We start from the raw sequence: 14,593 nt of genomic DNA on the forward strand, positions 1-14,593 counted from the left end.
TCAGGCTTTCACAGAGAGCAAATTGGTCAAGCAATGGCCGTGACCTATCTACATGGCTGACACTGACAAAGGATCTACAAACTGCAGTTCAGGGTTTCAGGATAAATCCTAAGGGAATTTGACTGACCTTGTCACATACAAAAGTTACACTTTTTGTTATATAGGTCTTGCTTTATCTTGGTCCTAACCATCCATCAGAAAAGTATAAAATCAAAGTATAAAAAGTAAAGCCATATTAATATGCTGAGCTGTAAAGGTCTCAAGTCAACAACTTCTGACATTGCCAGTCTTATGGAAAACCCACTACTATTATGGACTACTGGACTATTTTGCTGAATTCATGGACCTACAATATTTAAATGACAATGGAATACCTTTCTCTGTCAAAGCTAAACAAAAAGAGGGATACAAATGAATGACAATTTTGTATCTGTATATTCAAAATAGTTTGGATAGATATACAGCTGCATTCTCTTAATTCAATGAATAGACAGATTTGTTCTAATAGTGTTTGTGGATAGGATATCATGTCTGCATCTTGTAGAATGAATAACCACTAAGACAACAATATGCAATGTATTAATTATTGAAACTGTGCTAGTAATTTGTTTGGAAACTGTCTCATTACTATTTGTTTCTTAATAAAATTATTTTTAAAAAAGAATTTTCTTGCAAAATAAGAGACAAGAGATGAACTGAAGTCCTCCATTTATTTACTAAAATCTTCTATTAGTGCACATTTTATGATAATATAGCCCCCATCCAATGCAGGAAGTCATAAGAGGCCAGGATACAAGGTCAAAAACATGTGGCCCTGGGTACTCAGAGTAGCAGAAGGAGCTGTCAGGACAGGTTTCTGATACCTACATGATAGCTGGTACTTTATAGTTTAATTTCTACCTCCGGGATTTACAAATGGGAAATACTACTTTTCAGTTGACATACTTACATTCTTATAGTATAGATTTGTAGATTGTTTGCTACTGGCAATTGAACCCAGGGCCTCACTAATTCTAAGCAACTATGAAATAGGTTTTATTGAGCTCAGACAGGAACGATCTTCCTTTATTGTTTTGTAAAATAGTAATCTTAAAATTGCCATTCAGAAACTTGATTTGGAAACTAGAAACATTTGCAAATTAGAGATTCTGAGCCCTCAAGGTAAGTTTCTACATGTGTATATAGCAGTCCTTTATTAATACTTATTTAGACTTATCACAAAGGAATGCCTCAATCACTTATTAAAGCTATGCTAAAATGTTAATTTTACTGTTAATAATTGTGCTTAAATATTCATCAGATTAGGCACTATGTTTAACACCTTTCAAGGCTTATCATTGCATTACTAAAAACTCAAAGGTCTTATAGTCCATAAATTCTTAATATTTAAAAAGTCAATATTTAAAAGTCAATATTAGGAAAATGTCCAATCCTTTCCAAATATGAGAGGCACTGGAGGGTTGCAGAAACTGGGCTCACCACTTGATCCTCTGTATTGAGATGAAGAAAAAAAAAAAAAAGCAACTCAAATACCTCTACCAATGGCCCTAGGGTAATCACTAGGAAAGCAGAGACCAATCTGGTGTTCAAATGTGAGAATGGGAAACCCCAGTACATAACTGTCAATGGCACTGTAGGCTGGTGCTTTCTTCCCTCAGAACTCATGCCAGCCAGGTGCAGTGTCTCACTGTATCTCCTAAACACAGCCTCACCCACCAAAATCTGGGGTCTCCTTGTATACGGAGTAGAAAGTTAGAGAAGACTCTGAGATCTAGAAATGCTGCTGACATACTCTAACTCCAATCCCTTTATTCAGAGTTTTGAACTTAGATGCTAACCCTGAATTGTTCCTATGCTTCATCACAGCTTCTGACACTTTATTCATCATCCTGCCTTTTGTGTCCTAGTACCAGAGGTTGACATTTAAGTGTTAAATTCCACACTTACCGGACTGAGTTTGTGTGTCTTAGCTAGCCTCCCTGAACCTGACCTGGCTCCTGGATCAGGATTCGATCTACCTCTCCATATATACAGTGCCTCAACCTCCAGTCTACCTGTAGAGCAGAAGTTTTCAGACTCCTCTCTGCTGCCTGCTGCCTCCCACAGTAAAGAAGAATGCTGCTAATTGGAGAGGCCCACGTTGAACACTCTAAGAAGGACTCCTTTCCTGGCCGAAGAAGTCATATCCAAGAATGTATGGGTTTTTTCTTCCACTATTTCTTAGTCTGTGCTATTGCCATGATAAAAGAACCAGAAACTACCTCAAAGTAAGCTTCAATATGTTTTTCTTTCTCTTTCTACTAGCACATTCAAACTTCAGCTTTAAAATCCTCAGAACATGGCTCTAAACTACTTTGCTCCATTCTAATTTTGCTAGGGCTATACCTGTGTGCTAACAGTTAATAATATGGGGCACTGGTTATCATCCTTTTGTGTTATCTGTGTATAGTTCCCTAGAGATTATTTCCAACAACAGTGACCAATAGGATGTGATGTTTTAAAATACCATTTTAGATAATATCATATGTCCATAGCTGATCAAATCTTGCTCACATTTTAAGACCACCGATTTGTCTTCTATATTGGTCCAATTTTTACCACCAAGAATTCATTTCATGTTATCTTATATAGATGGGATTGTACTATCTCCATGTTCCTAAATAAAAACAGAATTATTTGGCAGCTCTCTGGGTTACACAATCTACTCAAGGCAAAAAGTGGCTGAAATCAATACTGCACAAACTTTCATGAAGAAAATGTTCCCACCCTTCCATACCCATACCAGGAAGGTAGCTCTGAGGTTGAAATAACAAGGTCATTTTCTCATATACTTTTGTGCACATTTCTGAGGAAAGAAAAAATAATAAGCCCCTGTGGGCTTGCTTGCTGTCTTTCTCTGTCCAAGAACACAGCAAAAGAGTGCACATTCTGTCAAACATTTTTAATATAAATGAATAAAGAAAACTCACAAGATAGATATCAGTATTCTTGAAAACAAAATAATTAAGTAGTGTAGGAATTCTCAAGAACTACTCATACAAAATCAAACCCAAGCTGTGTGTGTAATGAGGACAGTTATTTCCATCTGGTAACTCATTTGTGGTGGTCCTTCCATTGTTAATCATAATAGTGTGAAGACAAAACACCAGTAAACACACATTCCTTTGGTTCAAAAATGACTATTAACCAAAAGTCCAGGGTTCGAATCACTGAATGGGTTAAAGTAAAGCACACACTATCTTTTCATGCTGTAATGAGCTGTTCGTGCGAGGCCTCAAAAGCTTGACAACAACTACTGTATCCCAGGAACCTCGTGAGCAACAGACCTACTAGTCTATTATTGCTGCAAGAGATTGATAGTTTCTCCACTATCTTTTATTGCAGTTTAAAGATGATAATAGAGGGACAGAACTAGACATACAAAGATACACTAACTAGCAAGGAGCAGGTTTTGGTGGCTCAACAGAAGCAGAGCCATGAGGCCTGCCAATCAAAAAGGCTTGAATTTAAACACTGTCCTTATCTTACAGAAAATTAATCAATCTCCCTTCTTCCATGAAATACAAATAATAACTAAAGAAAATTATTATGATTCTTATTACGAACATTAATACAGAATGCAAAGCATCCTCAGTAGGCTGTATGGCATATCTTGGGCATTTAACAGATATGAGTGTTGTTTATCTTACTACTATCAAGGAAGTTTTCCACAAAGGCAATGGGCCCCAAATGTATGTGAGAGACATTTAAAGGGAAGTGTTTATAGAACTTGGTTGTAGAACGTGGCTGTTAAGAGGAAAAAGGGATCAAGATCGTTCCCAGATTTCTGGCATGGATAAGCAGGTAGATGGTAAGTTAGGGGTAACTTTCATGATAAAAAGTAGAGGCTAAGGACTGGCTTGACGGGGGCAGAAATGATGTATTCCATTTTCAACACATCTCTCGGAGACATCCAGGCAGCTAGATATTTGCATCTACATGTGGATTTATATCTCTCTGCAAGAGAGAATTGGGCTGGAAATTTACTTCTACAACTCACCAGGAGAAAGGAGGGAACTGAAATCAATGGATTACGTGAAGAAAAACAAAATGTAATTGGAGAAAAGAAAAAGTCAGTCAAGCACAAGGCCTGGAGCAAAAAACAATCATTGTGTTTTTTACTTCAAGAAATGGTATTAAGATGAGATGGAAGCATGCTCCTGTGCTCATGGCGGGCAAGAACAGAGCCCTCCAGCCTGATGAGGGTTACGTTTACTGGTAGGGAAAAGCCCAGCTGAGACATCTCCAGAGTCAGAAAAGGTGGGGGTCTTAAGGCAGCCCTTGAGCTCACAGACTGAGAATAAGTCTGTACACGTCTGCAGTGGAGCCCCGGGCTGGGACTGACCAGGAGGGCAGCTTTCACATCCTTTTTGTATTTACGTCTTAATTGGATCAACATCAGCTAATGACTTACACAGCACTTCAAATGAAATGGCACAAAGCAAGAGAAACTACCTGGAACAATCTGACAATGAATTAAAGTCAAAATATGCTCCTAGAGAAAGCTGACTTTTGGTTTGTACATGCTTAATTCTCTCTCTTTCTCACCAGATTATAAAACACATAAAGTTTGGTGAAGTGTCTTCTTGTTCATCTTATAATTTTTGGTATTTATTTATAAAGCCATGTAAACTCTTGATAAAACATTGAGTTAAATACCTTAGTGCATGCAAATCTAGAATTCTATTTGCTATAAATGTGCTCAGCAAAAGAGATGAAATTCTTTGACACCAGGTACAGTGTGGAAACTCACATCCTTCTGGCCGATGTGGAACACCTGAAAGGCCAGAATGACAAAGCCCTGCAGAGCCTGAAGGATACTGGAAGCTTGATCCAGACAGAGCACACTGACTAGTCAGACACATGAAGCCTGCTGGCCCGGGGCAACTACGCCTGGGTGTAGTACCACACAGGCAGGTTGGCAGATGCCAGGATGTACCGGGACAAGTTTAGATCATTTGTAAGCAGTTTTCAGGTCCTTTTCTCTATAGGATGGAGTGAATTGGGCTGTGATAAAGGGCAGGCCTTGGCGAAGTGTGGAAGGAAGAGGTACAAGCTGCCTAAGGCCTGCTTTCTTTTCCTTTTTTAAAATTAATTTTATTGAGAAACAAATAGCAATGAGACAGTTTCAAAACCAATTAGTAGGACAGTTTTAATAATTAACACATTGCATATTGTTATCTTCTTAGTGGTTATTCATAGTACAAGATGCAGACATGATATCCTGTCCAAACACTATTAGTACAAATCTTTCTTCTCATTGAATTAAGAGAAAGTAGCTGCATATCTATCCTAACTATTTTGTATATACAGATACAAAATGGTCCTTCATTTATATCCCCTTTTTGTCAGAGATGGGTATTCCATTGCCACTTAAATATTGTAGGTGCGTGAATTCAACAAAATAATACAGTAATCCAGTAGTCCATAATAGTAGTGGGTTGTCTGTAGGACTGGCAAGTCAGAAGTTGTTGACTTGAGCCTTTTACAGCTCAGCACATATTAATTTGGCTTTCAAAGTGCTTTGAAAATGGAACCTGAAAACCCTGAATGCAAAACCAGGTGTGCTCTCAGCACTCATCCCCTGGGGTACTCTAAGCGAGCAAACACGAATGGGAAAGCAGCCTCCCAAACCACCTGAGAAATGGGGTGGAGACGAATCCTGAAGATGCATACCTCAAAGCCCTCCATGCCTGGAACTTCAGGACATGGGAGGATGGGAAAGCAAAGGGAAGAAGCCCACTTGAAGAAGCTGAGTCCCAGGTCCTCTGAGACCCATGTCTTTCCACACACAGCCAAGTTTTATTGAAAAGCAAGCTGTGTGGAGACTCTTGAGCTCCTTCAAAAGGCCTTGCAAGCAATACCCAGCTCTCCTTTCTGAATCATCAGGCAGGCTTTGCTACAGAGCAAACATATTTCAAATAAAGGCAGCTACCCTTTCTGACACAGAAAAGCCAAGATGGGACAAAAGGCACCAAACCAAATAAAAGGGATTTTCATCTTCATGGTCTTGGTTCTAGATTCCATGGTGCTGGGATTCCATGGTTCTGGTTCTAGATTCTAATGTACTTTTGTTGTCCTTTTCATTGTCCTTTTTTTTTTTTTTTCTAAACTCTCATTCCAGGACTTCTTTCCTGTGTCACCTATGTTAAATAGTAAAACCTAGAGTTCCATATGACTCAGGCCACTGGCAAAGCGTGTCTGCCTTCCTCTCCCATCCCAAGCTACTCTAGCAGTTTGGGGCCATGAGAGACTCTTGAGGAAAAAAATAGTAGCTCACACAGTGGGTGTTCTTCCCACCTTGAGAGATCTCTTCTGGTGTGGGCTGGAAACGGGCTTTATTTTGTCCGGGAAGTGATCATCACCATGGAGGACAGCTGCCTGAGGGGTGAGGTGAAAGGAAGCTCAGCCCAGCTCCAGTCCCACCCAGGTTGTTCCCACCTTTCTGGAAACAAATAGGGAAAGCAATTGAAGGTAAAGACTGAAGACTTCAGTAAGACAGAAGGCTGGACTTGGCTATCAGAAAGATTTGCACTTAAAAGCTTATACACGATATAATTCACCTTATTATAACTAGAACTGGGAACAATTCACACAAGGCTCTCTTTAGAGCTTCCAGCTTCTCACTTCATGAAAATATAGAGTACACCAATATGTATCTTTCTGGTTTTCATTGGGTTAAAAACAATCTACATAGCACATTTAAGTTGTGACATCATTCAAATGTGTCCTTGAGGTGTTTTGCTCAATTGAAACTGATATAAGCAAAGAAAAAAGCTGTTTGCACACACAAGGGCAAAGTCAAGGATGTACTCGCTGTCATCAGAACCATTTCCCTCTGCTCTGACTTGTTGTAGGTTAGCTTCATCTTTAAGCTATGGAAGTGCTGAAAAGCTATTATTTTGCTTCATCATTATTGTCTTCAGTTCCAGCACAAAAGCAGCTGGCCCTTCTTGAAAGGTCCCACACAGGTGTTGGGATGCAGACTGATTGAGCCACATGAGTCATTTTTTCACAATACAATTTTAAAACACTAAAGGACCAGCCTATTGTGTGGTAAGCCCACACCTTTGTGTCTAGACAGCAGATCTCATTCCTGAGTCTGCTCCTAGTCAGGAGTATGGAATTGTGTCATTTATAAATATGGAGCCATAAGCCTTCACCTGGACCAGTATCTGGATGTGACTCTCAACACCACTGTGTATTAGAGTCTTGGATAATGGGAAGAAGAAGGGGTAGAGTAGGAAGGGAAAAAGAAGAGGAAAACAAAGAAACAGGGGAAGTGAGGAAGAGCACTATGTATCAGGGGAGAGGAGGAACCAAGGAGTAAAGGAAGAAGCAGCAGAAGAAGAAGAAGAGAAAGAGGAAGAGAGGGGACAATGAGAGGAAGAAGGAGGAGAAAGAAAACAAGTCGCTAGGCCTGGGCATCACCTTTAGTAGAATATGATTCATTTCTTCAAAATGAGATGCAGGTATTAGTATATTCATTAGCCCCATAGTGGTTGCAACAGGTCCAAAGAGTAGAGAGTCCCAGTGTAAGGACCTTCAGTCAGTTGATCAACCTGGACTCCACCATGACAGTGAGAAGCTGGCCTTCACTTAAATCATGTGAACTAAAAGTGGAAGAGGCATTGCTTCCCAACACAAATCTGAGCTAGAGCAATTAAAGGCAACAAGAGCAGTCCCTAAGTAACCAACACAGAAGCTTTGTCCTACAGCCACAGAAGTCTATGTTGGCCACACACCTCATCTTCACACTCACTGCTGCTGTTGCAAATACTCTGACACCCTGAAAGCGACGGTCATGGCTTTTCCATGTGCCTTAAATATTGTAGGATGCATTCTCTTAATAGTCTTTCAAAATCTAAATCATTTTTCTACAATAAGCAGTCCACTTAGGAAATATCCCTGTTGCTTTTCATTGCTACAGCTCAGATTTGTATTGGGAAGAAATGCCTCTTCCATTTTTCGTATACATTGTTTAAGTGAAGACCAGCTTCTAGCTGTCATGGTGGAGTCCAGGTTAATCAACTGACTGAAGCAAAAATAGAAGAAAATCAAAAGTGCTGAAGGAAGTCAGAGCTTTAGCAAGGGAATGGGTCACTCCATGAGGGAAAATGGGGAGAGGGGAGGAGCCAGTAAAGTGTTCTCAGCTCTCCTGTACATTGGAGGGGAGTGTGGGCTGGTGAGTAGAATTTAGCCCTTTTGTTTTTTTAAGGAATATTTAGCTATTGTATTACTAGACAAAAGAAAAGTCAAAATATAAAGATGCAGTGATTCAGAGAGCTGGGTTGGAGACACGCAGCTAATGCTAGGATTCTGTCTCCCCTAGGCTGGAAGTACACAGAGAAGAATTCCCAGACAACCTTTAATCTTTGCAATGCAGTATGCTTCAGGAATTTCCACTTATTGTTCCACATGCCACTAAGCTGCCCTCAGGAGTGCAATGAAGCTCAGCTTCCACACATATGTTTCAATGCCAGTACTGCCACACGGTCTGCACAATCATAAGGAACATCCATCTTTTGTCTGAGGTCCAACACGCTGTGGTTTGAACATCAGGAAACCCTGCAGCAGCTTAAAATTTTTCATGATTTGAAAACAAAATTTCTAGGTGATCACTTGGAATGCAAGGTACAGCACTCTCCTGTTCCCCCTCCGTGAGTTAAGTTCTTATAGAGTTAAGAATGCATGCATGCATTTTAGGTTTCCACCCTCTCTCAATGCTTGAGTTATTCTGCTACCAACAAACTAACCCCAAGTGGTCATGTACGCTAGGACATAAACTAAATAAAGATCAGCCTTACGCTGGTAAGCTTGCCAACCCTGTTGGTAACGTAATTTAAGACCATGACATTCTCTACAAATATTTGCTCATCTACAAATATATTCACTATATTCATTAGTGAGGGCTTACAAGATACCAATTAAAGGACACTGGGGTAGATGCTTATGACTTTTATCTAATGCTAGTAAGGAGCACTAGAAGTTTTTAAAGCATTTTTAAAAGCACAAATAGTTCCTCAATTTGAACATGATTAAAGAATGACCTAAAGTTTTGTATTTCTTTAAAATGAACAAATACATATTAATATTTACTTACTAGGGGGAAGAAGTCACCCCTTTAAAGCCTATAGACTTCTCTCCAGCATAGTTTTTATAATTTTTAATATATATATAGGATTATGAAAAAATAATATATATTAGAATGTCTATGGGTCAGTTTAAGAACCTAGTTTTATGGGGCCAGGAATATAGCTCAGCAGCAAAGTATATGCCTGACAAGTGTGAGGTCCTGAGATTGATTCACAGTGCCCCTTTCCTTAAAAAATAAAATAAAATTAAAAAGCCTAGTTTTTTATAGATTTTGTTTTATTTTTGTTTTGTTTTGTTTTGTTTTGTGCAGGGTCTCACGATGCAGTTTGAACTTACAGTGATCCTCCTGTTTTCAGCCTCCCCAGTGCTGGGATTACAGACACATGACACCACATCCAGACTTGGTCAGCGGCTCACTATGCCTGGATGTGGGACTTGCAGCGCATCTGGCACCAGAGATCGAACTCTGGCCCCTGTACTTGCCTAAGCAGGCACTTAGTCCACTGAACTATCTCGGCAGCCCTTGTAGTGTCTTTATAAATGTTTTATTTAAGGGTGAATTAAAAGCATCTCAACAAAATATATTAGAATGCATGTTGGCAGGGGAAAGATTTAGCCACCCATAAGGTAAGGCAAATAATGAGAATCTGAACAGTAGGGTGGTTGAGTGAATAGTAAGGACAGTGGCAGAACGCAAAGCACGTTGCTTATCTAGTGAAGATAGCCTATGGAGAGAGAGGTTCAGCCGCTTTTGGCCTCATGTGACTCTGGGTTCTGTATGACCCTGTCTCACTCTTTTTGGAAAGCTAAGCATCTGGAGTTTTATACAAACTTCCCATCCTTGCTCATGTTGGGATGAAGTAAAAATTGATACAGAGACAAAGAGGTATCTTTTCCCCACTTTGTCTAGAGGGCTGCCAGTTTATGACATCAGAAAATAAGAGAAGTTGGAAGAAATTCATTATGCAACTTTACATTGCTTTTACTCTGTCAATATCTTTACTACAGGGGCCAGGGAAATGGCTCAGTAGAATAAGCGCTTCCCTGGCAAGCACAAGGCCCTGAGTTCAATCCCTGGTTCTGGAAAATAAATCTTTACTACAATTACTTTTTAAGCATAAGAATTAGTTTAAAGTCAACTTTCTTCCTACAGTGGCAGTAGGTAGCAAGCGAATGATCAGAAGCTTCTAGAATATTTTAATCTTTCTACTATGTAGGTAAAACACACTTTTTTTGTGCTAGGCAGTTGCAAGTTGGTAAGAATAAAAGTATGAAGACAAAGACTTTATCTCAAGAGCTTAGAGGGCAGTTTAGAAAGAGCTATGCCAAAAGTTTATAATACAACGTGTTAAATAAAGCCTATCACAGAGATATGTAAAAAGTTCAACAGGAGTAGGAGGAAGGAAAACACAAATCTTCCCAGGAGACTGAAAGGGGTTGTCAGAAGAGAGATGTGGTTTAAGTGGAGCTTCATATAAAGAGGCCCCAATTATTAATCATCAAATTGGATATGCTTAACTGGATGAGCAAATGAGATGGATGGAGGTGCAGATTAGGTGGGTTTTTATACTAAAAGAAAGTGAGTCATTAAAAAATTCCGAACAGGGCAGGGCACTAGTGGAGTCAGGTTTTTTCTAACTTTCACTGCTATGTTATGAAATATTGTCCAGAGGTGGAGACAGGGTCAAAAATGAAGGCTCAGAGTGATGATTTCATGAATTGAAGACAAAGCAGAAAGGCAACAGCAGAGGTCCTGAGCCAAGATCGTTTGGTCAGAAAGAAATTGAGGATGGAAAGAAAGAGCCTAGTGACTGGCCACATGCTTGTGCACAGGGTTACAAAAAGAAGTGAGAACGATTCAGCACTTTCAGTGAGAGCAAGTCTAGTTGAAAAGAGCATAATTTCTGAGGCCAACTCACTGCCTGAGTTCAAATCTTATCTCTTCCATTTATTTGCTGTGTGACCTTAGATGATAATTTATCTTGTCTGAACTTTCATTTTGTGCATGTCAAGCACTTTCATACAAGTGTTTATACTTGTTGCTAAATGTGACTATTGTTGTGATTATTATAATTCTAAGTAGGGTGGCACAGTCATTTGGTTTGCTTCAGAACACTAGAGGTTGCAGTGAAACACTTTCAGAACATTCTAGGTTTGTATGAGTATACACATTGACCTCGGCTGAGAAGAGTTTAATGGGCAGAGTCTTTTATGAAGAGGAAATTGCCTAGGATGCTTTTAGAGAAGAAGGCCAGGGCTTCAGTCCTCAGAAGGTGGGGATTTTTGGAAAGAACAAAGAGCAAAATCTACAAAGGATCCTAAAAGAAGGCCAGACAGATAACAGAGAAAAACCAGAGTTATGCTTGAAAACCAAGAGGAGAAAGGGGCCTAGAGAGAGGACAGTCAACCCAAAAGAGACTTTAGAGGAGCTAAGTAGACCCATAAATAAAACACTTATACTTCACAATTAGGAATTTATTTTTTTTATTTTTATTTATTTATTTTTCTTTGTGGAACCAGGGATTGAACTCAGGGCTTTGCACTTGCCAGGCAAGCATTTATTCTACTGAGCCATCTCCCAGCCCAGGAAATCTTAAATAGAGTAATTTTAAGCAATGACTTGGTATTTGATATATAAAGAACACTCAAATGCCAGTTTCCACTATGTTTAATTTTAAGTCCATTTCTAGAAATGAAAGAATTGTGAAGTATACCAGGTTGAATTATATAAACTTTTCATATTTTTAGGTCAAAAAATGTTAACTGCAGTAATTTTGAATATTCTGTACTAGGGGATTAAACAGCTGCTTTGAATATCAGTAAAGATAAAAAAGATTTTTGTTTCCATTATGATCCAATAGAAAAATAAAACTACCCCTTCTTCTCATTTGCCAAACAAAATGGAGCAGACAATAATCACCAATATCAGTTCACCCAAATGGGAGATTTGGTCTTCTTTAATCTGTATCCACTGCAATTATTTTTCTTGTCACTTTGCCTTTGAGTCTGAAAACTACAGAGCTGAAACCTGAATCAAAAGTAATTGGAAGGAAAGGATAGTCCTACCTTTCCAAAGAAATGTCTCCTATTACTAATAACATTAGTATTCTGAAAAGTCTAGTTATTTTGGCAGTGTAGAATACACATTGAAAATGTGAAGAGTGTTGGCTTTGGAATCCAGTTCCCACTCCCCACTTATCAGGTATGAAATCCAGGGAAAATTTCTTGAGCTGCTCAGTCTACATTTCCTTATATGGACAGAAGAGTGCTGTCTCTCAGGACTTTTTAAGGATAAGGAGGAAAAAATGTATATAAGGGCTTGGTCCCGTGATCTTTATAATAAATGGCAGTTTTGTGAGATTTCAATTTTTAAGTCCCCATAGTGGGTGAGCATGAGAAAATATGGTGCAATTGTTCTAAAGGGCTAGGTGCTTCCAAAGCGTTATTGTTTCACACAACAGCAAAAGTTCTTGAAGTTCTTCCTAGCAGTAGACTTACCTATTCTCTGGTAGCCTTCCAAGAGGAGCAGCAGCCAGGCCTGGAACTTCCTGTGCGTGGAGCTGAGGAAGCTTTGTGCTTCTCACCAGCTGAAAACTGACCAATGCACTTCTCATAACCAATGAAATATATAACTCACAAAACAAAACTCCACAAAAATCTATACCCAAATAAAAGCTCTACAACTGACCACTAAAAAGTTACGCATAAACCATACTGATAAGGCTATTCAACAAAAAACTTTATTATATTCCCAAATATTCTTACTAACCTGATTTTTTTTCAGAGTAAAAGCAAATCATTCTGAAAAGCATACTTTCATTTCATATTAAATTTATGCAAAATAAATGTATAACACATGCTGAAACCATTGTGGGAAAAAAAAAAAACCCTTTGAAGTGCATCACCTAAGCTTTCAATTGCATGGTGAATTTCTTATTGAATTTAGAATTTTAAAAAAGCAAAGCTGAAATGCCCTAACCTGTTATTTACTTTGCGTTTTCTAAAAGATTACTATGCTTTGCTATTGGCAAAACACTCATTAAAAATGTAACACAAGACTATGCAATGAAATAGAATCCCATAAAATATGATAGCATTATAGATCTTAAAGCCTCCAGTGCAGATGTTCCTAATCATACTAAAAACAAAAATACACACTCCAGTTTGCTCCAGCTACATAATAATTTAATTAAAAGAGTGCTTATACTTTAACAGTATAAATAATAAAGTCAAGCATGCAGTGAAATTACAAGGAAACATAAACCTATAAGATGGTATGCCAAGAAAACTGTACCAAATTCTCAAGGCTGAGAAATGTGTCTTTCCTTGCTACAGGTAGAAAATAATTACCTGTGTTAGCCAAAAACTATTATGAATGTACCTTTAGGGAAAATACACATTAACTAGTCAACACACCCTAGCTAACTAGCTCACACCAAGAGAAAAACATCCATCTAAACCAAGAATATTATTTAGAATTGGTTGGGGAATGTTAAAATCAGACTTCTCACTAGTTTATTTTTTATTGAGATATGGATCTGGAGGTAACAGGGTACAAAGGCAAATCTGTACGCACAGTAAAACATGAGCTCTGAAGACATCCAGTATTCTCTTTGCAAATAATGAGCTTGGCAAAGAGCCTCCTTTATGTACAGAAAGCTTTGTTCCTTGCTTACAGCAACTCTCAGTGCTCCAACAGGTAATTGCGTGCTGCTAATTAAGTTCGAAAACAATTATATTCAAACCAGGAAATATTTTATAGCTTGATTCAGTGAAGGTAAGAAATTATGCTGCTAAGATCAAGTTATAAAAGCCTACTTTCCTCCATTTACTAATTCTTTACTCTGAAACAATATGAACTTTCACATTGAAAATCTGTAGTGCCATTGAAAAATCGGGTTCAATGCTTCACTGCAAGCAAAAATAAACGTAAAAGGACATTAGGCAATCTCTTAAACATGGAGATCTTAGTATGTATTTTTTCCAAGTTAATATCCATTTGATTAAATATTCAGTTCATGAAATAAACTGTCAATCCTAGATTGTTAGTACTTTGCCAAGAAGCAAAGTGACATCCATTCTGCAGTAACCTAGAAAAGCAAATACAGCACATTACCTTGTGTCACCTGTTGAACTGCCAACATGATCCCAGACACAGTGTCTGGAAGCAGGTTTTCTTTCAGATTGTAGCAGGGTGCCCATTCCAGAATAGGTAGCCGCCTCCTGCACCACTGTTTGATGTCTTCACAATGCACCGTGTGCATCTTGCTCCAAAGCATGCTTTTCTTTTTCCTCTTTGCCCCTGTCATTTTTCAGATTTCCTCTTGTAGAAGTCAACTTCTTTAGACAAGGAAAAAAACAATCATTGCAGAACACTTCTTTTCAATGCCAGGCTCCAATTCGTCTGTGGTTTACAATGTCAAAGCTATCCAGAAAATAAATGAGAGAGAGAGAGAGA

At 38.6% G+C, this 14,593-nt stretch overlaps 1 protein-coding gene across 1 annotated transcript in view; it reads right to left on the minus strand.

The window, feature by feature from the left end:
- The window catches only part of Slc26a7 (solute carrier family 26 member 7), a 157,951-nt gene that overhangs the window by 143,045 nt on the left and 313 nt on the right, over positions 1 to 14,593 (minus strand). Inside the window, exon 2 of the mRNA XM_004641315.2 lies at positions 14,252 to 14,560. Coding sequence (XP_004641372.1) covers positions 14,252 to 14,444 — 193 coding nt within the window. The 5' untranslated portion in view covers positions 14,445 to 14,560. The remainder of the gene's footprint in view (positions 1 to 14,251; positions 14,561 to 14,593) is intronic.

The sequence above is a fragment of the Octodon degus genome, unplaced genomic scaffold, assembly GCF_000260255.1.
Source record: "Octodon degus isolate 3935 unplaced genomic scaffold, OctDeg1.0 scaffold00134, whole genome shotgun sequence".
NCBI classification, from domain to species: Eukaryota; Metazoa; Chordata; class Mammalia; order Rodentia; family Octodontidae; genus Octodon; species Octodon degus.